Raw genomic sequence first — 22,328 nt, forward strand, 5'->3', positions numbered from 1 at the left:
CTATGGAAAACGTCAACAGTTCTACTTGCTGTAGCAAATTGTGTGAAATGGAAAGACAGGCAAGACCAGCAGAAGCTTTTCACAAGTGTAGAAACCTAAATCTGCACAATCCACACTTCAGTAGAAATTCACACTGGAGCATTGTCACCCCATCCTGTGCAAAGACCATTTTAAAGTTTTGTTTTGTTTCCCCCACCCAACCCACCCCTTATGCACAGTAGCTTGTGTATTTAACCATTTTTTTCCAAACCAAAAGAGTCAGTTGCCAAGCTCTCCGATTTTTTCCACTTGACTGGGTGTTCTTTTCGTAAGGCAGTCATTGCATTAAGCTTTGGAGGTGCAGATTCATTTAGATTATTTTTTTCCTCTGTTTTGTGTGTCAAGTGGCTTGTTTTTTTGTTTTGTTTTGGGGTTTTTTGGATAATTTGTACAAGTCTTTAATGTGTATCCACATAAGTACTGAAACATGAGAGGAAAAGACGGATCCATTCATTAGCTTTTCTTTTGGAAGCAAGCAGGTCTTTGCTACAGTCTTGAGTAGTTATGTTGAGCTCATGTGCAAATGTATTCATTCCTAGGGATCTAGAGTCACCTTCCCCAGCCACACTTTCATTTACAGGTGTACACTTCTGTTCTTTCACTGCAAGTATTACACTTTACGTAGCAGCACCAATGAAATTTACAGTTGCACTGCCACACTCGTGAGTACTGGTGTGTATTGTAACCTCGACCACAACACATCAGATCACAGCCATTGGTCTGCAGGGCTGTTTTGTTGCACATTCTGCCCTGTGTTCCCACACTACCAGTGACAGGGTCTTCTTCACAGTAATTTGGAGATTTTTCTATGTAGACTAAATCTGTATCCATGGGTTTGCGGTAGGACAGTGGCTTCTTTATTTTAAGGAAGGTTGGACGCTTGTTGCGACTTGCCCTCACTGGTTCAACCTGAACTGCTTCATTGTATTTGTCCTTAAGGATGTAGCCCAGCTCCCGGAATTTAGGAAGGGTTGTCCAGCATGTCTTAGTAGTACAAGATCCTGAAACTCCATGGCACTTGCACTCTAATTTCATGTTTTCTTCAAGAATCTAGATTTGAAAGAACACAGAATGTGTTAAAACATTAAGACTCCATCAAAGAGACATTCGTCTGATGTAATGAAACTATTGTTCTCAAATGTGCTTTTTATAATAATGGCTATGAAACCCAGGTCAAAATTCATGCCCGCCCAGGCTGCAGATCTCACTTGCTGGCTATGTGTAATTGTCACAGGCATCAAACTCCTATTGATGTCAATTGAGTTCTCCAGAACATGCACAACTGATTCCATCCCTACTCCATGTTGATCAGAGAGAAGAACTTTATCCAATTTCAAACAAAACAAAAATGGTGTCTTTACCAACCGTGATCTTCACATTGCTTACTATGTGTTTATACTGTGCCCAGCATGATGTGTCTATATTGCAATTTTGGCATATGCCAAGAAGATGGAGAGTTGCAGAGAAGCACAAATAACACACCTCAAGTATGGTATTTTCACATGAAATCTCATATGTACCACATTCTGAAAATGCAATGATTTTTGCTACAAATGGATTATGCAAGCCAAACTGGGAAAATAAATTCCATTCCAGTACTTAGACCTGCAAATGGCATGAATAAAGCTAGTGAAAAACGTTGCAGGAAAACTTTCACCCATTTTTCCTTGTGGTAAATGCTGCAAATTAATGTTACATCTAAGAAAATCTACACGTTACTTTCCTGTGTAGTGGTAGTAGTATGTGCCATGTACTCAAGTCCATTCTCCATGTGGAGAAGAAGACAGGACCCCTTAGCCTAATTCTCAGCCTTCATTGTAATACAACTGTAGCTTTCTCTTCCAGTGTGAAGCAGGGATAAGAACGAGAACGTAGAATTCTTTAATATTTTAATTTGTCGTCATCAATTATCTTTGAATTTTTTCTATTATCTCTTTCGGTAGCTTCATGCTTCTCTAAGGCACTACCACTAAAGCAGTGCTTGTTCTACCTGGTCTGTGTCTCTTCCCCCTTCTCCCCTCCCCACCTCTTCTCTTTTTTTTCTTTTTTCTGTAAATGTCTCTTTTCTACATCTTGTCATCTTCCTTTTTCTTTCAGGGGCAGGAAGCCCCATAGATTCCTTATCCCACTGTTGCCTCCTTTCAATCCCCCCAGATCTCTTGTTGCCTTACTCCTGTACTGTTCTGCTGCTGCTGCTGGTTTTCAAATGCTGGCAGAAGACAAACTGACTCATTTAGTGCTAGCTGTATGAGCCCTGTAGTTGAGTTTGCCTACCACCTGCATTGGGTTAATGTAAAAAATACATGGATTTCATATACTTCATTTCGCGATGTTATGTCAGATTATGAATTGTGAGACAGCAAAATAATGCTACAGACAAGATTCGCCTATGCCTTAAGGCTGTGTCTCCATTTGTGGAGCGATTGTAAAGGGTGCGAGAGGCCTAAAACCTTCGTTCTCAAGGACTTGCAACTGGCCAGCACAACCCCAAAAGTGGGCAGCCTGCTAGGAATAGACATGGCCAGGGTGACCTGGAAACTTGGAGCATCCCTTCAGCTGCCTTTGGCCAATGCATCTCCTGTGGATTTCCAAAATCAGTTTAAAGCTCCCCACCCCTGTAGAGCCCTCATGAAAGGGTGACAGTGAAAATACTGTCTATTCTCTTAGGGGCAAAGTGGCCAGGTTGTCATAAGAAGATGCAGACTGCATTAATGGGGACAAAACCCAACTCTACATGTTCAGAGAAATAGAATGCTATGTACTTAGGACAGTCTTAAATCACAACACAAATGGTGGGCTTCTTAAATTGTGTGCTACTTAATCCCAACCACAGAATTTTAGTTAATGTCTGGTGCTGACCAGACCAATTCTTGTGCAAGTTGGGGTTACTGAAGATAGAAAAAATCAAGCTACTTTAAGCATTGCAAGTATAGGTGTTACACTTATTGCTTTTATATACTCTAGCCTTATAGGCCGTATAGTGACTGCTATTGCTTAGCTTTCTGAGGAAAGCTGGAACAATATTGTGTGTCTGCTACAAAAAATAATGTTACTAGGCTTTTCTGTTTTTGTTTGAATTTTCCCAACAATGAAAAGTTGGAGTTCAAAAAACATTAGATATGGTCTGATCTCGTTTTTGTTCCATGTGTTGAACTGTCATGGTAGTCTTTGAGGGCGGACTGATGCCAGGATTGGTAACGTATCTAGAGAGTATAATTCTGAACAGATGATAGCAATAATTTTAGGGTACAACAGAGCACATTTTGTGGAATTATGGGAGAGTTTGCATCCAGATCCAAATTTTATGATTAGCAGTGATCTATCTAATGGATGGACCAAAATCCAGATCTGGAAAAGTTTAGATTCAGATCTGCATCTGAACAACTTTTGCAACTCTGCTTAAATTTAGGCTTACATTATGGATTATTCTGGTTATTTTGAGATACTTCCTCACTCAGTTACTGCATTCAGTTATTGCTCAGTCATTCATAATGGTAGTACATCAAGGAGATAGATGAGGAGACAAAAAAAGGAGCGATCGCTCAGCAAATAATACGGATTCTTTCAGCCTTATTTGTAATGTATCTGTCTTTTGAGGTGACCTGTGAGACATTTCTCATATTAATAACTTATCTTGTTCAAGAGGCTGGTTTTGCAACCTAGTGCAAATGTTCAGAGTGGCAAGAAAAATAATAAAGCCTAACAACCTTGTACTAATTCTCACATGAATCCTCCATCAGAATAGTACAAATTGTCTTGAAATTGATGTTTTATTGTCAATCTACTCATGAGGTCCCCCCCCAATGTAGGTTACATTTTAGATAACCTCAGTTCCCTTTCAGTATATTTCATTAACATCCCGTTTACAGACAGTGATCACTGAGGGAACAAACAGTTTGGTTGGAAAAAGCTGAGTAAGCTGATGCAATGGATCAAAGATTGAAAGGATCCATGCCATGTGTTGAGCTTGCTGTTCTGTGTGATGTATCTTGATGCCAACTGGAAATAGCTTAGGAAGTTTTCTGGGCTCAGTTAGGACTGGGTGAAAGCAGTTGGGATAAAAAGACCTGACTTCATTTGAACATGATACTTTTGAATAATAGTAAATGAACCCAAACATTATGGGTTCTTTTTAGAAGAACAAAACAACATTTTTTGTGTTGTGCCATGCTGGAGGGTTCCCTTTTAGTTGTTTTTAATGTAAGTTTAGACAGAACAGCTAATTCTTTTTGTGATTTTATGCATCATCTAGGTGGGGCAAGTTTAGAGTCACTGTGCAAATTCACCCCAACATATCTTCATAAGTGGTCCATTGTAACTTGCAAATGCAAGTTCACTTCCCATCTCATCTCTGCCTTTCCTCCTCATCCACGCTTCCTACCTTCAACCCACAAGCCCTTTTACAGATTATTCTCCTCTATCCCTTTCTTCCTGCTGCTGCTTCCAATCCACTACTAAGTAAGTTCAGCAAGAGACAAATCAAAACCATAATTCTGCATACAGTCTATCCTATACCTGAAGAAAAGCAAAACTGCAATATGGTGGTTTGTTACACTGTACTATTGTGATGTCAGAAGCTTGGGTTATTTGTTCTGCATTAAAAGGTACATACATTGGCACCTAATGCTTCCGGGTCACCTCACTATCCCACCAGTAATTCAGTTGTCTTCATAAATGCAATGAAGGACCTGGGTGATATGTGGCTACCTAAAGCAGTTGGTGAGGGGGTGTGAAGCTATTATTCTCTTTGGGCCTGGGCATCACACTGCATGTCTGCTGCTCAAAGGAAGCAGCTTACCCTTAAAAGCATCATTCTCCATTACAAAAAAATTAAACATAAAAATGGCAAGTTGCCATATTTCAGGAAAATCAGGTTCTGTTTGTTTGAAGATTTAGTTAGTGGCTCATATTTTTCACATTAGACTAGGAACTAATATACCATAGTTTGATTTGCTTTAAAATACTGGGATCTGGGGAGTGCATAACTGCAAACCTATGTCCTTTGTTTCTTCACCAACTTACCATACCCAACATTATCAGCCACAGAAGGCACATCTGTTGTGTACCAGTGAATGCTCTGGACTGTGCTAATTGCTGACAAAGGGAGTGTCTTTAGTTTTGCCCACTTTTTTTTCAAGTTCCTACAGTAAATTGTCAGTATTTGTTGATCTTTCTCTCACCCCCCATTAGCCTCTGGGAAATAGTTTACAGTAAAAGGGTGTGGAAAGGAAAACCTGCACTAGTACTCTCTGGTGATATTACCAGCAGCTATCCCATCTTTGGGCACTTCCATGAGGAGTTTAAAAATGGACAAAAAAGAAAAAAGTAGGAGGAAAATATACAGGTTGAGAACTAATTTCATGTCTAACTTTTCCATAATATGTTGTCAGATCAGATCTTGTAGTATTTCTGTTACAAAAGTTAGTCAGAATTTCATACTTTCATTTTTTAAAATGGTTTTTTTCACAGTTTCATTTGCTAATCTGTTGATATACTGTTCTGGGTTGGTTTTACTGTGTCAAGATAGCCTATCTTTCAATGCAATGGACAATGCAAGGTCCTGAGTTTAGTGTGACATCAGTGCATTGATAATGCTTTACTCTGTCAGCACAAACAAGGACACAGGACCTTGGTGGCAAAAAGTCACCCAAAAAGTGAGTAGGGCAGGTCACAGGATTCATAAAGTCATTATACCTCCTGAGCAGCCTTCACCAACAGGGTTTCTGCAGAGTACCCTGCTCTGGGGACTCCTAAATATAACCCCTGAGCTGGAGGGGACCTCTCTACCAGCAGGGATGAATCTGGCCCCATTCTATATAAGCAATATGGATCCTCAGTGTTGAAGGAATGTATGTAGCCACTGCAGTCAAAGCATACTCTGATCCCTGCCATAACAGGGGGTATAATCTTTTGTAACTTTGGCTGATGTCGTGATGGAGTAGGAAATATACCAGTCTCCTACAAGTATTCCTATGCGTACCTTTATTATATGGCATTCAGAAAAAAAAATCAATCACTGGAAAAATGAAGCCACCTTCTGTCTGGAAGAGAGCATGTCAGAAAAGTGGAGGAGGTGGTTGCAACCCTTACCTGCAGTACTGTAGGCAAGTAGTATTAAAGAAGTTGGAAAGGATGAAATCCTTCCCTCACCCTCTGGTTGCCAACTTTCTACGTGCCCAAAACCAAACAACCTTTCCCTGCCCCTCCTCTGAGGTCCTGCCCCACCCCTTCTCTGCAGCCCCAAGACCACTTACTCCACTCCCACCCTGCTCTATCGCTCACTCTCCCACCCTCACTCACTCACTCATTTTCAGCGGGCTGGATCAGGGCATTGGGGAGCCGGGGCAGTGAGGACTGCAGGTGGGGATGCAGGCTCCTAGGTGGGGCGAGAAAGAAGAAGTTCAAGGTATGGTAGGGGGCTTCCAGGCTGAGGCAGTGGCTTGGGATGTGAGAGGGGGTGAAGACTCCATCTGGGGGTGCGGGATCTGGAATAGGGCCAGGTATGAGGAGTTTACAGTGCAGGAGATGGCTCTGGGCTGAGGCAGGGGTTGAGGTGTGGGACTGTGTATGGGCTCTGGGCTGGACGTGTGGGTTCTGGGGTGGGGCCAGAAATGAGGGGTTCAGGGTGTGGCAGGGGGATCTGGGCTGGAGCAGGGGATTGGGCTGTGGGGGCTACAGCTGGGGGTGCAAACTCTTGGGTGGGGCTGGGGATGAGGAGTTTGGAGTGTAGGATGGTGTTCCAGGCTGAAACTGAGGGGTGGTGGAGGGCAGGAGGGGATCAGGGCTAGGGCAGGAGGTTGGGGTGCAGGAGGAGGTCAGGGGTGCAGGCTCCAGGTGGCACTTACCTAAAGCTGCTCCCAGAAGTATTAGCATGTCCCCTCTCTGGCTCCTATGCCGAGGCATGGACAGGTGGCTCTGTGCGCTGCCCCATCCCCAGAAACCATCGCCACAGTTCCCGGCCAATGGAAACTGCAGAGTCAGCACTTTGGGCTGGGCAGCGTGCGGAGCCCCCTGGCTACCCCTATGCATAGGAGCTGGAGAAGGACATGCCACTGCCTCTGGGAGCTGCACAGAGCCAGGGAAGGCAGGGAGCCTGCATTAGTCCCATTGTGCCACCAACCGGACTTGTAACGGCCTGGTCAGCAGTGCTGACTGGAGCCAGCAGGGTCCCTTTTGATCAGGTGTTCCAGTTGAAAATAGAGCAGCCCTACCTCATACCCAATTTACATGTGCCAGACCCAGAGATATTGGAGAGGTACATAATTTTCTAGTGAGACCATGAAAGGTAAAGCCAACCGCTAGACAAAATCCTTCAAAAACTTCAAGACAAATTCTTACAAGAATGCCACATGGGAAAGACACATTTTCTTTACAAGAAACCACATGCCAGATGAGACCGTTGACCTTTATGGCTATGTCTACACTTCAGCTAGTGTTGTATTCCCAGTTTGAGGAGACATACTTGCACTAGCTCTGCTCACGAACATGCTAAAAATAGAGTATAGCCATGGTGGCTTGAGTCATGAAAGGGGCTGGGCCTCCCATCCCCCATGTATGTGCCTAGCATCGCAGGTGGGTACCTACTCAGGGTGGCTAGCTCCTCCTGCAGCTCATGCCACCACAGCTTTTACCCTGCTAGCTCAATAAGAGTGGATATGTCTCTTCAAATTGGGAATCCCTTCCCATTTCCATGCATAGACATACCCTATGTTATAGACTGATGATAAAGCTAGGTCATATGAATTAAAGAACAAATTATTTGTGCTAAAACTTGTAACCTGGGCAAAGCAAGGTTATTACAAGAAATAGACCTGACTTTGAAAAGAGCAGTGGAGATCTGCAGAGCTAGTGAAAACTGTACTTCACAAATAAAAGTTAGCAAGCAGTGAAAGTACTGAAATGCATCTAATTAAAAAGAACTACCACCACCTAAAGATAAAGGCAAACAACTAGCAGAGACCAGGTTTGTTTACTATAAATGTGGAGGCAATCACAAGATGACGCAAAGGGGTCAAGCATAAAGAGTGTGTTGTCATTCATGCAATAAGAGCAATAATTTCAATAGGACCATAGAAATGTAGGGGCTGGAAGGGACCTTGATAGGCTATCTAGTCCATCCCCTCATGATGATGCAGGACCAAGTGTACCTAGACCATCGCTGACAGGTGTTTTGTCTAAGCTGTTCTTTAAAAACTCTGTTGGGCATTCCACAACTTCCCTAGGTAACTTGTTCCATTGCCTAACTATTCTTCCAGTTGGAAAGGTTTTCCTCATGTCTAACTTAAGTCTCCCTTGTTGCAGATTAAGCTGATTACTATCTGTCCTATTCTTGGTGAACAATTGATCACCATCCTCTTTATAACAGCCTTTTATATATTTGAAGACAGTTACTAGGTTCCCCCTCATTCTTCTAATCTCTTTAGACTAAAAATGTTAAAATCTTTCAACCTTTCCTCATAGGTCAGATTTTCCAAACCTCGTATCATTTTTGTTGCTCTCACTTGGACTTTCTAATGTGTTCACATCTTTGTTGAAGTGTGGTGCCCAAAACTGGACACAATACTCCTGAGGCCTCACCAGGGCTATGTGGAGTGAAAAATTACCTCTTGTGTTTTGTATATGATACTCCTGTTAATATGCCCCAAATATCTTTTTTCGCAACTACATCACATTGTTGGCTCGTATTCAATTTGCAAAAGTGTGATGCTTTAACAGTTAGATAGATTCACAAACATACACTTTGAGGATAAAATGGTAGGGCAGGAAAAGTTCTTTGAGTCTCTAAATACATTTACAAATCAAGTTTCTACAACAGGTTGGGTTTGTGACATTGGATTAGATACTGGAGCAGGGTGCACTGTAACCCCAGAATGCATATACACAAAAAGATTAGTGACCACCCAATGTTAAAATTAAGCTTGGTTTGCATAGCTGGTATAAAATGAGTCCGGTAGCAAAGCTACACTAGAATGCCTACATAAGGACAGGTTTCACTCAGAGTTTAGAATAATGGAAGGGAAAGACAAGTGTATTTGAGCTGAAGAGCAGAGTGCACGTGCCTGTGATCAAACAGGGGTATAACTTACCTGAACAGGAGGCAAAACAATACAGTGTGGGTTGATTACAGATAAAATAATTACACTGATATAAATATATTATACACCTATTAGTAATGAGAGAAAGAGTTAAATCTGAGCTTAACCAGACGGTAAAATAAGATCATGTCTCTGCTTCAAAATGCAAGGGTTGTTTAAGTTTGGGATGTATGCCAAGAGTTTTGGCAGGTCCAATGTCATACTGAAAGTATAAAACTGTGTACCTTCAATTCTCCCTTTGCTAGATTTGTTTGAGCAACTTCCCTTTGGGATTGCCTTGAACAGGAAGTGTATCAAAGTATCATGCTCAAGACCTTTGAGGATCTGGAAGTAATACCTGAGGATCTGTTGATTTGGGGTAAAAACAATGACAATACCATGAGAGAGTATACTATGTTTGACAATTAGGTTCAGAGGAGTTTGACCATAACCAAGAAAGGTAGAGGCATTTGTTCAAATTGGACCAGAGAGAGAGAGGAACAATGACAACTGGGACAGGTGAAAGACCAAGCTCCAGTCTCCCTGCACCAATGACTCTTTATTTAACCAAAGTGGAACAGCTTCAACAGGAAGGACTGAGGGATATGAATATCCCATAGCTCAGTGGTTAAAGCACTCCCCCAAGAGGTGTAGGAGATCTCCGTTCAAACCTTTTCTCCCCATCTGCCTGAGGGAGGAATTGAACCTAATCTCCCACATCCCAAGTGAGTGCTCTAACCATTGGGCTAAAAGTTATAAGGTGGGCACCTCTACCTGCTCCTCCAGTCAGAATTTGAATGGGACCTGATCCACTGGGTGGCCTTTGCGCACGCCTACTGGATTAGGCACCACAAGTGAGATAGGCACTCCTGCACCTATCTTTTCCCAGTTTGTGGATTGCACTGAGATTTAGGCATGAGATGGGCAGCTGGAAGCCTAGGGTGAGGCAGCAGTGAACATGCCTGGAGACAGAAACTTAGTCACCTAGGGAACTTTGACTCTGACAATGTAGGCACTGAGTGAATTAGGGGGAAGGGGTCTACAGGATTAGCAGGCAGCCAAGAGGCAATTGTGTGGATCCCAGTGGCACCTACCACTGGGACTTAGGTGTCCAAGTGCTTTTGTGGATCTGAACCATAGAGATTAAACTGTTGCATATTCTGTATGAAGGACATCCTGTTTATAGTACTACACTGCATGATGTTAGAAATGCTAAGCTTTGTACACAAGACCCCTCTATCCATTGAGAAGTGTATGAAGAGAGCCTGAGATGACCATTTCTGGTCAGGCATGAATGCTACTATCAAAAATAAGTGTGAAATCTGCATGAAACAACTTGGAAGAGCACTGAAACTACACGATTATCCTTGCTCCATGGTTAGCAAAGATCTAGTCCAATTAACCAGGAAAGATTATCTCTGATCAGTGGACTACTACTAAATCTCTCTTTTCTAAAAGGGAGCTGTTGCAAAACAGTGCGTAGTAATGTAGTAACACATTTTAAATTGAAATTCCATGGTAAACTGGGGGGAAAGGACATCAACATCTAACCATCTCTTGAGCTAAAAGCCATTACCCCTGAAGTAGTTGGAAAAGAACTAATATGGCAGCCGACCGGTACAGAAGAAATATTACAACAAGAATTCTGAACAGTCAACCCCATTGATTGCAGGTGAATATTCAGTTTCAAATAGAAAATGGCTGGCAAACTGCCATGTGGCATCATTACCCCCACCACCACCCCTGAGAGCCAGTCTTACTCTAGGACCAGAAGACAGCTAAACAAGCAGGATCGTTGTTCACTTGTGCTTCAGGACGCCCAGAATACTATTGATAGAAGAAACATATGCCTGGTAGTGACCATGCAAGAGGTGCTTTCTAAGGTTCAGTATTTTCTACTTTGGGACATAACGCAAGAATTGCACCGAATAAATAATCCTACCTTGATAATAAATGATCTGTTTCTGAAGGGCAAATAGAGTTCTTCCTGATTCTAGCTAATGACCTCCATATGAGCCTAAACGTGAAGATTGGTATCTCTTTTAACTTTTTCATGGCTTATGCAGTCATATGATGGCTTTGATTCTTGGCCTTCATGCTGAGTTCCAGAGTTTTCTTATACATAGTTGACTAGGGTTTAAAAAAAACAAAACCCTAATCTTACATTTGCTACCCTTGGATACCAACCATCCCTTTGCTTTTGCATTATGGAAAAGTCACAATTCCATAATAACTGTTTTCCAAACATGCTTTGTATTTACATGAGATAAACAAGTAAAGAAATTAAAATCATTGCATAGTCATGCTACCCTATGTTGCTGTCAGCCCAGGAAAACTGAGCAGGATTCAAATGTTAGTCTGTTTCTCCCTGAGGTCTATGTCATTGGGGAAGAAGAGCCTTTGTATATTTTATTGATCAGCACTGCATAGAAAAAAAGAAAGTGAAAAATACCCAGTGGGACACAGAAGAATTCTGAAGAGCAAAGTTGAGAGGAATGTAGTGAAACAGTTTTTTTTAGACTATCTTATGTCTGATTTCCCTGTGATGATGATAAATACCACATTGGACTACTATGCTCTAAATCAGAGGTTCTCAACCTTTTTCTTTCTGAGCTCCCTCCCCTTCCCCAACATGCTATAAAAACTCCTCAGCCCACCTGTGCCATAATAACTGGTTTTCTGCATATAAAAGCCAGGGTGGCATTAGGGGGTAGCAAGCAGGGCAACTGCCTGGGGCCCCATGCCACAGGGACCTCCATGAAGCTACATTGCTCAGGCTTCAGCTTCAGCCCCGGGTAGCAGGGCTCAGGGACCTGGGCTTCGGCTTTCTGCCCTGGCCCCAGCGAGTCTAATTCTGGCCCCTACTCAAGGCCCCTCAGGGGGCCCTGGGGCCCTCGTTGAGAACCACTGCTCTAAATGTTTTTTTTTTTCCACCTCTGTTTATATCAAAGAAACAAACAGAGGAAGAAAATTCACTTTACAGGACCCATTAATGTGAGTTATTGTTTTAAAGAATAATTTTGAAAAGAGAATAGAACTCTGCAGAAAAATACCACTTTTGAAGAATATGGACAATAAGTAATACAGATTCTCCCATTCTTCTTAAATACGTGCATGGAATGCCCTCCCTGACTTAATCCACAAGACGTGACCCTCTCCTTCAAATCATAGAAACTGTCATACATGATCAGATCAGGGATCTATCTAGTCCAATGTCCTGTCAGTGACCACAGTTAGCACCAGGAAAAAAACCTGCATTAGCCAGTTGGAGGATAACCCATCCCCCCAAGGTATGATTCCTTCCAGCCCTGCTCAGTTCTGAAAAGTGATTATAAAAATAGGATTCCGTGTATATATCTCAAAGATTCTGTATCAACCTTGCTTAATCCTTGATTTTTTTTCCTCTGACAACGCTGCAAACATAATTTTGGACTCCAAGGTCAAACTATATTCCTAAATTCTCAGGTGCCTTCACCAAGATGCGCCCTGCCATATTATGCCCACAGTTACTTCTATCTCAGCAACTCCTGTAGTTGATAACTGAGCAAATCTGATATAGAATCCGAGGCACAATAAACATAGAATGCTCCATATATGAGTCCCTTTTCAGAGTAGAACCGTATATTAAGATTCTTACTTCCACTTGCCTTCTTTCTCCCAGTTCTATCATGTTTGATAACACGGTGGTCTCCTGGATAGCTTCCTTTTAGATATCATATGAAGAGACCTCAGCTGCCGCCCATTATCCACCAAAATGTAGATTGAAACTAACAAATTCAGCTTGTTTAGGACCTCTGAAATGAATGATTTTAGTCACCTGGCTCAAGGTTGGATTTCAAACATACTCAGTGACTAAGCTTGCAATGTAAAGGCAAACATTTTAAATCACCCTTTCTTCTATCAGTTGGCACTGGACTCGTAACAAAAGTATTTCATGATTATGCATTCAAGGCTTTCTACCAGTATGACTACATGAGTTCCTGTATTAGGAAATGCATTGCAAATTACTTATCCCCATTACTTTATTGGCAATCAAGCTTTTAAAATAAAGTTGCAAATAAAACATCTCTGCACTTACAAGTAGTTTTAGAAAGGAAAATTTGAATTTTGTTTATATCAAACCAGTGGTTACTGTTGTTCTTGGTGAATATCAAAGACCAGCTACCCCCGAAGGCTGGCACCAGTTTCATTTAAATGTCAGAATCTATAGACTGCAAATGCTAATCCAAATATTTTTACAGAGAAAATGGAATTGTGTTTGAAAACATAACTATCACTGTTGTTGCTAAACTGCAACCATTTGTTTTTAAAAAAAATAACCATAGGAAGACCCATTATCTAGATTAGGTTAGATCAGTGCAGTGCCAAATAAGTGTAATCACATAGGAAATATAAAAATAGAGAACTAAAAAGGTACTTGGAAAAACAGCTTTTGAAAAAAAAATCTAAATTTTCCAGCTTTTTATTAATTTTAATAGGGAAAAGCAACTATCTGATTATTTATTTCATCTGATTTCTGTGCTGCATTAGGAGGAAACTACCTGTTCTGCCATGGGCTAAAAGTGTAGTCAACAGTAATCTCTGGAAGGTAACCAAACCATAGAACGATTCAACACATAGTTACATGTATTATAAAACAACCAGAAGTATGATGTCCTGGGTGAAATGGGACAATGACACTAGGAAAGTTTTATGTCGGATTGTCGCTTGCTCTCATCCAAGCAAAGTTCTGATGCTTTGTGGAGATGATAGATTGCAATATGAGGTTAAACGGCCCTGTTGCCCTAAAGTATTGGCTTCTTCATGAAGTAACATTGAAACTGATTGGAGAAAGAGCTGCTGTCATGAAATTAGAGGTGTTTGGGGTGTGGGGTGAATATTATATTATCTAGTCCACCTCCCTATTGATATAGGATTGTCCCCTACTGTGCATTACCTTCATCTCCAAAGAGATAATGGATGGCATGTTCATGCCAAAAATGAAGGAAAAGATGATGGATGTAAAGGCTGTAGAAAAGAAAATAGCAGATTAGGTGAACTCCCCTAACCTAGAGGCAACTTTCATTAACTTGCAAGGAAGACAACGGTAGTGATTTTCTGGAATTAGACCTGACATCACCATAACAACTTATTACTATTTGATCTATCTTCCTTGCTGCATGTTCACAGATAGATCATCTATAAAATAGCTGACTGGTGTTGTACTCTGCAAGATGTTAGAATAGCAAAGACACTTTTTCAGTGCACACTTTGACCTAGGAGCTCAGTACTGCAGTCCATGTGCAGGCAAAAATCCAGTGGTCCCCAAAAGAAGAATCTTTAGCCTACATTTTGCTTTCAGACTTGCTTCTTCTATTAGTAGTATGTGAAGTTACCATTATAAGGCAGGATAGTTGTGCTTTGTCACTCAAAGTTGCTGAGTGTGTAGTACATGTTTCTGTATGTTATTTATGAAGTGCTTTGAGGGTACTTCTGGATAAAATGTGCTGTAATATAAACTAATTTACAGTGATGAGTCTGAGAATAGAATGAATGGAAGTTCTGTCTTATTCAGGTTTAATTACAACCTTACTGCCCTAGGAATGGAATACTCCTGTGTCATTGACACTTGTCACTGACATTTGTCACTGCAATCTTTGTTGCAGGGAATGATTCATTCCTCATTATTGTGGCAAAGACTGTAATGGAAGCAAGAAATGATACAACTTGAATCCATTCTTGTCGCAGCGAATGTCTGCAAAGTGATGTGTTAGATTGTTGACTCATTTCCACTGAACTCCATCTTCCTTGCAACTTTCTCCACTGGGAGTCAAGTACTTTGAGTTAAGAGACACTGGTGTTCTACATCGAAGAATCATGAGTGACTCAACTAGATCTCTTTAACAAATGCTTAAGTTATCAAGAAAAAAGCTTCCAAAGAGTGATAGAAACCAAAACAACAGTCTCACCAGTTTCCAGACAGCTCATCAGAAAACATTTCTTTTGTGCTATTTTAGACAGTTGACAAGAAGGTTTGAGTAACAGTAGGAATAAATTAGAATTGGGGAAATTAAATTTAGGTTTTGTAATGACCCAACCACTCCCAGTCTTTATTCAGGCCTAATCTGATGGTATCCAGGATCTACAACCTATCCTGAAGGACAATCCCTCACTCTCACCAAACTTGAGAGACGGGCCAGTCCTCGCTTACAGACAGCCCCCCAACCTGAAGCAAATACTCACCAGCAACCACACACCAACCCAGGAACCAAACACTACTACAAAACCGGGTGCCAGCTCTGTCCACATATCTATTCAAGGGACACCACCATAGGACCTAATCACATCAGCCACACTATCCGGGGCTTGTTCACCTGTACAGCTACCAATGTGATATATGCCATCATGTGACAGCAATGCCCCTCTGCCATGTACATTGGCCAAACCGGACAGTCTCTACGCAAAAGAATAAATGGACACAAATCTGATATCAGGAATTATAACATTCAAAAACCAGTAGGAGAACACTTCAACTTCCTTGGTCACTCAGTAACAGACCTCAAAGTGGCAACTCTTCAACAAAAAAACTTCAAAAACAGACTCCAAAATGAAGCTGCAGAACTGGAATTAATTTGCAAACTGGATACCATCAGATTAGGACTGAATAAAGACTGGGAGTGGTTGGGTCATTGCAAAACCTAAACTTAATTTCCCCAATTCTAATTTCTCCCTACTGTTACTTACACCTTCTTTTCAACTGTCTGTAATGGGCCACTCTCTTACCACTTCAAAAGTTACTTTTCCTCCCTTGGTATCCTGCTGCTAATTGATTTATTTTGTTAGACTGGCTTAGGAAAGCAACCCCCATCCTTTCATGTATGTAGGAAAATATCGCCTTGCTGTCCTGGAAATTTGCATCAGTGGAGACACTCCCAATTCAAATGCCTGTTAAACTTAGAAGGGTGGGATAGCTCAGTGGTTTGCGCATTGGCCTGCTAAACCTAGGGTTGTGAATTCAGCCCCTGAGGGGACCATTTAGGGAACTGGGGTTAATAAATAAAAACTTACCTGGAAATTTGCCCTGCTTTGAGCAGGGGGTTAGACTAGATGGTCTCCTGAGATCCCTTCCAACCCTGATATTCTGTGATTTATACCTGCTCCTATATTTTTCACTTCATATATCTGATGAAGTGGATTCTAGCCCATGAAAGCTTATGCCCAAATAAATGTGTTAGTCTCTAAAGTACCACAAGGACTCCTCATTTTTTTTGCTGATACTGACTAACACGGCTACCACTGAAACCTGTCTAACCAATATAACTCATACAGGCTCATGTAAGTACATGCATGCATTGAGAAAATTAACCCTCTGGTTACTGGATAAATAAAACAGTGAAAAGCATATATATCCAAAAAATGCAGTTGGTGTATTTTTTCTTATTATAATTCAGACTTTTCAGGTGATTTCACACTACTTCTATCCAGATCTCTCAGGAAGCACTGTCTCTAACAGTGTCTTGATAAAGGCAAAACCGACAGAGTGTCAAGCCTCTGCTTTGCCCATAAAGGGAAATAAATCCTCTGAATCCGGAAAAGGCAGAGTATTTCTTCACATTTCATTCACAGAGATAGTGTTTTTAAGCTTCAGAGTCTAATAACATTTTATACATCACAGTAAATTACTGATGTATTTAACTCTTAACATTACTTTTACAGTCAGAAGGTATGTCCCTGAACCAATTACTTTTTAAATGACACCTTTACTCCATTTTCTCCTGTCTCCTCCCCTGCAGTCTCCAAAAGTATTCTTTAGGAAAGAATACCCAGTCAGGCTTAAGTCTTGCTGGTTTACTGACCTTTAAAAGTTGACATGAATTCTATGTCATGGGTTCAAAGCATATTTCCAAAGATATCAGGATCTAGGAACAGACACATTATGGGCCTGTTGTGACACGTCACATTGTATACTCACCAACTCGATATCTTGATACAAATTTGGCTTTTAAAAAAATAATTCCAGTGACAGCTTTAGTTTTTTTTACTATTCTAGTGTGGCCTTCATGCAATTCTTCCAGCAATGTGACTGCAAGGATTTCATTGTCATAGCACAGAAACCCAGTAATACAGAGTCACTCTATTGGTAGTTCATCTTTCCATACTGTGTACGCTCACCATACAAAACATTCACATCGCCCTCTGAAATATGCAGTTTTAATTAATTTAATTTAAGAACTGGCTCTTTGTCACTGCTGCATTCTTCTTGCAGAAATAGGAACTTCTTCCAAAAAAGTTTAAAAAATCTAAAAATTGGACTTGGCTTTAAAGGACTTGCCACCTCTAATTGCAACTGGGATAATACATCAGCACTTCCATTTTTTCAGACAGATTACACTTATCAGAGATAAGATCCTACCATCAGAGCCTATCTCAGCAGCTGCTAGGTTACAAAGATTAGCATACTCCTCTTCAGGCCAAGAATTTTAACAAGGAGCTTCTGGCCTGCTGTCAATGAAAATTTCCTCCCATGCAGAAGTACCTGGAATTTCCTGATTCCAAGAATAATACCCAGAGATTCTTTTTCTAAACAAAGGTTTGTTTAATGTTTTGGTTTTGCTTACAGAATCTTTAATTAATTTGTCTTGGTCCCAACAGGCATTTTATGTGGTATGATGGCATCTATACCTACAGGTAGGATACCATATGCTAAAAGTTTTAATCTGGGATTCAAATGTACTGACACTTTGGTACATATTAATAAATTCTTGGTGTGCTCAAATGTCCTATTACCTTCTTCAGTCTGAACCCAGTTACTATTCTTTATTAACAATCGTCTCTCTATTTACTACTGTAGATGTGTTAGATAGCAAAGTTCCCAAATAAAATGAACGGCCCCTCTTTATATTAAGGTTCCATTTAGAAATCACTTATAAGGGGTTAATAAATAATCTTTTAATAAAGGGTTAATCAATTAGAGTTTACCAGGACAATAGATTGCTTGCAATCATGGCTTATAACTACCTATTACATCTTGTAGTGGTGTGCTTATACCTATCTATAAAACATATCACTCATGCCTGTAATATGCTTACAACATCTATTAATCATTTATTAGCCCTGTATAAACCATCTACAAAAGGAACCTTAATATAAAGTGTCACCTAATTAACTAGGGATCCGACTACTGTGGCATGCATAGACATAGTTACCGGGTATTTTGGAAACTGTTCCACTTTTTTTTCTGGAAGAGGTTTTAATTCTTCTACTTGCATCATTTATCTTAAGTCTCCTGACTAGAAAAAAGGCATGTTTCTCCTTTAAAAAAACCAAACAAACAAACAAAAAAACAACCCTGTAATCCAAACCTTTTGGGTTCTTTTAATATGCATTCCAAACTTCTCAAATAAATTTCCATATTGTCACCTTCATTAGTATGCCATCCAAATGGTTGATCACTTAACTTAAATACTTTCATGCTGGATCATTTATTTGCCATAATATAGCCAATGTGCTAGCCACTCCAGGGAAAAGCCATATGGAAATAGCTGCATAAGAATATTGATGATCAGATATTTAAAGGCTCTTGATTGTGCTTCACCTACTAGTATGCTTAAGGGAGATCTAATTTCATTAATACTGCCACCTTCTAGCAGTGGAAAAAGATGCTCTGTTTTTAGCACTGGAAATGGATCCACATCTACTTCATAGTTTCTGAAAATGCGGACACTGCCATCTTCTTTCTGTATGCCCACAAGGGACCAAATTCTAAAGGAGTTTGCTCTACTGTGTGCTTTGCAGGTTCCAAAAATGTCAGGACACCTTGGCTAACCAGGTCTCCTAAAGATTTTGCAACTGTCTCTGCTTTTGGCATATGGCACTGCTCTGGTCTTTATAAATCTGGCATCTCCTGTGCAGCCACATGTGACTTAGCATTTTACTAAAGCCATTACAGGAGAAAGCACTTCAATATAATTTTCATCTAACCTTTCTAGAATATTAGGTATTTTATATACCTTGGATCAGTTTAGGTGTTAAGTGCTTTTAACCATTTATGACCCAATGATGATAAATCTGAATATGTTGTTAAAATGAAGTCCAGAATATGTTTCTACTCAGATCATTTTCCTAAAACCTCAAATCTTTTGTGCACAAGTTTTCAGTACACCATTATTGAAAACACAAATGATAGTTCTGGCATTAATTCCCAGTTTAGCTATATAGTCATGTAAAAGCACATGTACCTATTACTCTGTACTCATTAGTAGAGTGCCAGGAAATATTAGCTACACAGTCATTTAACAGTACTTGTACCTGTTACTCTGTGCTGATTAGTAGAATGCTCGGAAATATAATGGGCATTTCACCTTCAGCTCTATGTCTGGCAATACGGGTCTTATCTTTTCTTGGCTGTGCAAAGACTGTGCTGCTTCACAAGCTCTTACACAGCACATACTCTTCAGGTTAGCCCTTTAAAGAGCATGTCGCTCTCTCATGTTTCCATGGTAGACATCTAAGAAACTTTTGCCATTGTTTTCCCAAGATGATATGCTGTTTTTCACTGAATGGGTTTTAAACTGCTTGCTTCCAGATTTCTGGGCACTCCTTTTCATTAAATCAAACCTCTCTAGCCCATCTGAATGGCCTAGGCTAGTGTCAAGTCCTTTCTATGTATGGGTTGCAGTAAGCATTCTCAGAGTTCATGGCTTTGCAGAGAGCAGGGTTGTGGTCTCCATTGTGCTGATCCCAGGATATTAGAGAGATAGGGTAGGTAAGTCTTTCTTCAGATCATCTGTATAAGCTTGAAAGCTCATCATTCTCACCAACCAATAAAAGATATTGCCTCACCCTCCTTGTCACTACAGGCTACTTAGAGAAACTTCCATTCATTGGGCTAAACTGTCTGCTGGTTTAAACTGGTGCAACTCCATTGAAGTCAAGTACCTCTCACATGCATTGCTTCAAACATCTTTATTTAGGCCAGCTGTAAAAGTGGGTTTATAATGCTTACCCACCTTTGCAAGGCTCTTTGAGAGTATGAGTATTTGTCTTGTCAGTTATTGAACTTGTTAGAACTTTCTTGCACTGTTTACCAATGTTTGGAGTAATAGGCATGCATATGTAATACCTTAGCTTTGGGTATTGTGTCGCACACACAGAACACAGTATCTGGCCCACATATAGGGTAAGAGTCAGGTACACCAACAGTTCTTTGGCTCAAGTTGTAGAGGCTTGTGCTGAAGGCCCCAGTTTCCATTCCTGCTGACACTCCATGATGGAAGGAGCATTAAACATATCTAACTCATGTAGGTGCACAGTGACTGAATATATCTTCTCAGGAATGCACTGCATGAGGCAAGACTGCACAGGATCCTTTGTCTAATTTGTGTTGTAGGTTATGTGTGGTGTAAACACCCATCTCTTTAGGTATGTGGAAAACGACATTCCAGAAGGACCTAGCCAAACAGTTATTAGCTTGTCAATAACTTGCTAAAACATTAAATACTTGACAAGCACCAATAAATCCTTTAAAATCTGGAGACTCTTCTATTCCATTGACTTAATTTTTAATGGCCAAAAATCCATATTACCGTGCCTAAGATAGATGCACAAATCTATATTTAGACACCTAAATAAGATACTTGAATTTCAGAGGTGCTAGATACCTATAACTCCCAATGAAATTTAATGGATGTCGAGTCACATGAAGCACCTAACTCTGAAAATCTTACCAGCTCTTTCAGAGGCCTAACTTTAGGTGCCAATTTTGAAAATGTTGGCCTATGATGTTCTTTTTCCATTATATAGGCAAATGAACAATTTCAAAAACACAAACAAAGTCACTGACTCACACACCCACCTACACAGGGAAATTCCAAACACAAGTACAAAGAAAAACATATTTCAACATAACCTGGATCAAGATAACAGAAATTATACAGAAGAAGCCTCTACCATCCACAGGACAGAGTTAAGGTTGTTGCGATGTGATGTAATGTAATATGCATTTCTTTATCTTGATCACAATAATATGTTTGTGGTTTTTAGTATGTGAATAAGATAAGATTTACGATGCTCTAAACATTCCATTTCTTTGCTTTTAGTATTTAGGTTTTGTAAGCGATGTGATAAGTAAGTACACTGTTTTCTCTAAACAAGTGTAAAACAAAATGTTTTGGTTTTGGAATATTAGTGAGACACTGACAACTCTTAGAGGGTCTAATCAAAAGCACATTGAAGTCATAGGGCATCTTTCCATAGACTTCAGTGGGAACTGGATCAGACCTATAGAACAGTGGACTATATAATGTCTAAAATAATCACTCATTTCTCCTTCGGTACTTATGATGGGGTGTCCACCCCACACAGGATTAGAAGGAGTTAAAGTGGCCACATAGACCACTTAACTCCACAGGCTGCACCTGGAGAGAGAGCCAGGGAGCAGGGAACTGATGGTGAGCAGGCTCAGCTGTACAGAAATAAATGGAGCCTATAAACCCCAGGAGCTAAAAACTGACAGGGTGGCTGGGGAAAAGGGCAGTCACTCCCTTGGAAGAGGGAGGAAGAAGTTGGTTTAGAGCTGGTACTCTCAGAGAAGGAGGGAACAAGACAGATTAGGAAGCAGTCCAGAGAAGACGCAGTGAGGGCTGAAAGGATAGAGCCCAGAGCAGCTGAGCTGAGGGTCCTTGGATTGGAACGCAGAGTACAGGGCAGGCCCAGGTTCTCCTACTGGCCATTGGGCAAGTGGCGTCATCAGGGCAGCACAGGAGAAGACTGCCTGAGTCTATTTCTATAGAGCAGTGGTTCCCAAACTGGGGTTTGAGAACCCCTGGGGGTTCACAAAATGTTACAGGGAGTTCTAGGGGAAAAAATTCCCTAATGGCAGACAGAGCTGTCCCTAGGGACCCTGGACAGCACAGGGCCAGCAGCCTGGAGCCCCTGGACGTCCAAGAGTTAAGAGGATCAAATCAAGTATATCTATCACACTGAAGAGATTTAAACTTCAAGACTCCTTATAAGAAAGGGAAGTGGATTTTTTTGCTGTTTTTAAAATTAAATAGGCAGCCAGTATTGTTTTTTTAAATTATTATGACGAACAAGTTTAAGCTTTGTTGTAACGTGCGTCGTTTGTCTGGACTGCTCAAGACCTGAATGCTTGTGTAGGAGGAACTCTTTGAGTTGGCTTCTTAAATATCTCCATGTTGTTTCACATCTGATACTCCTTGATGAAACATAGGAGCC

The 22,328-nt window shown here is 40.7% G+C and overlaps 1 protein-coding gene across 1 annotated transcript in view; it reads right to left on the bottom strand.

Moving 5' to 3' along the window:
- Positions 1-208: 208 nt before the first annotated feature.
- The window catches only part of WNT7A (Wnt family member 7A), a 52,507-nt gene continuing 30,387 nt past the window's right edge, over positions 209-22,328 (bottom strand). The window contains exon 4 of the mRNA XM_032788417.2: positions 209-1,089. Within this exon, the coding sequence (XP_032644308.1) occupies positions 610-1,089 (480 nt within the window). The 3' untranslated portion in view covers positions 209-609. The remainder of the gene's footprint in view (positions 1,090-22,328) is intronic.

This window comes from Chelonoidis abingdonii, chromosome 17 (genome assembly GCF_003597395.2).
Source record: "Chelonoidis abingdonii isolate Lonesome George chromosome 17, CheloAbing_2.0, whole genome shotgun sequence".
Classification (NCBI taxonomy): domain Eukaryota; kingdom Metazoa; phylum Chordata; order Testudines; family Testudinidae; genus Chelonoidis; species Chelonoidis abingdonii.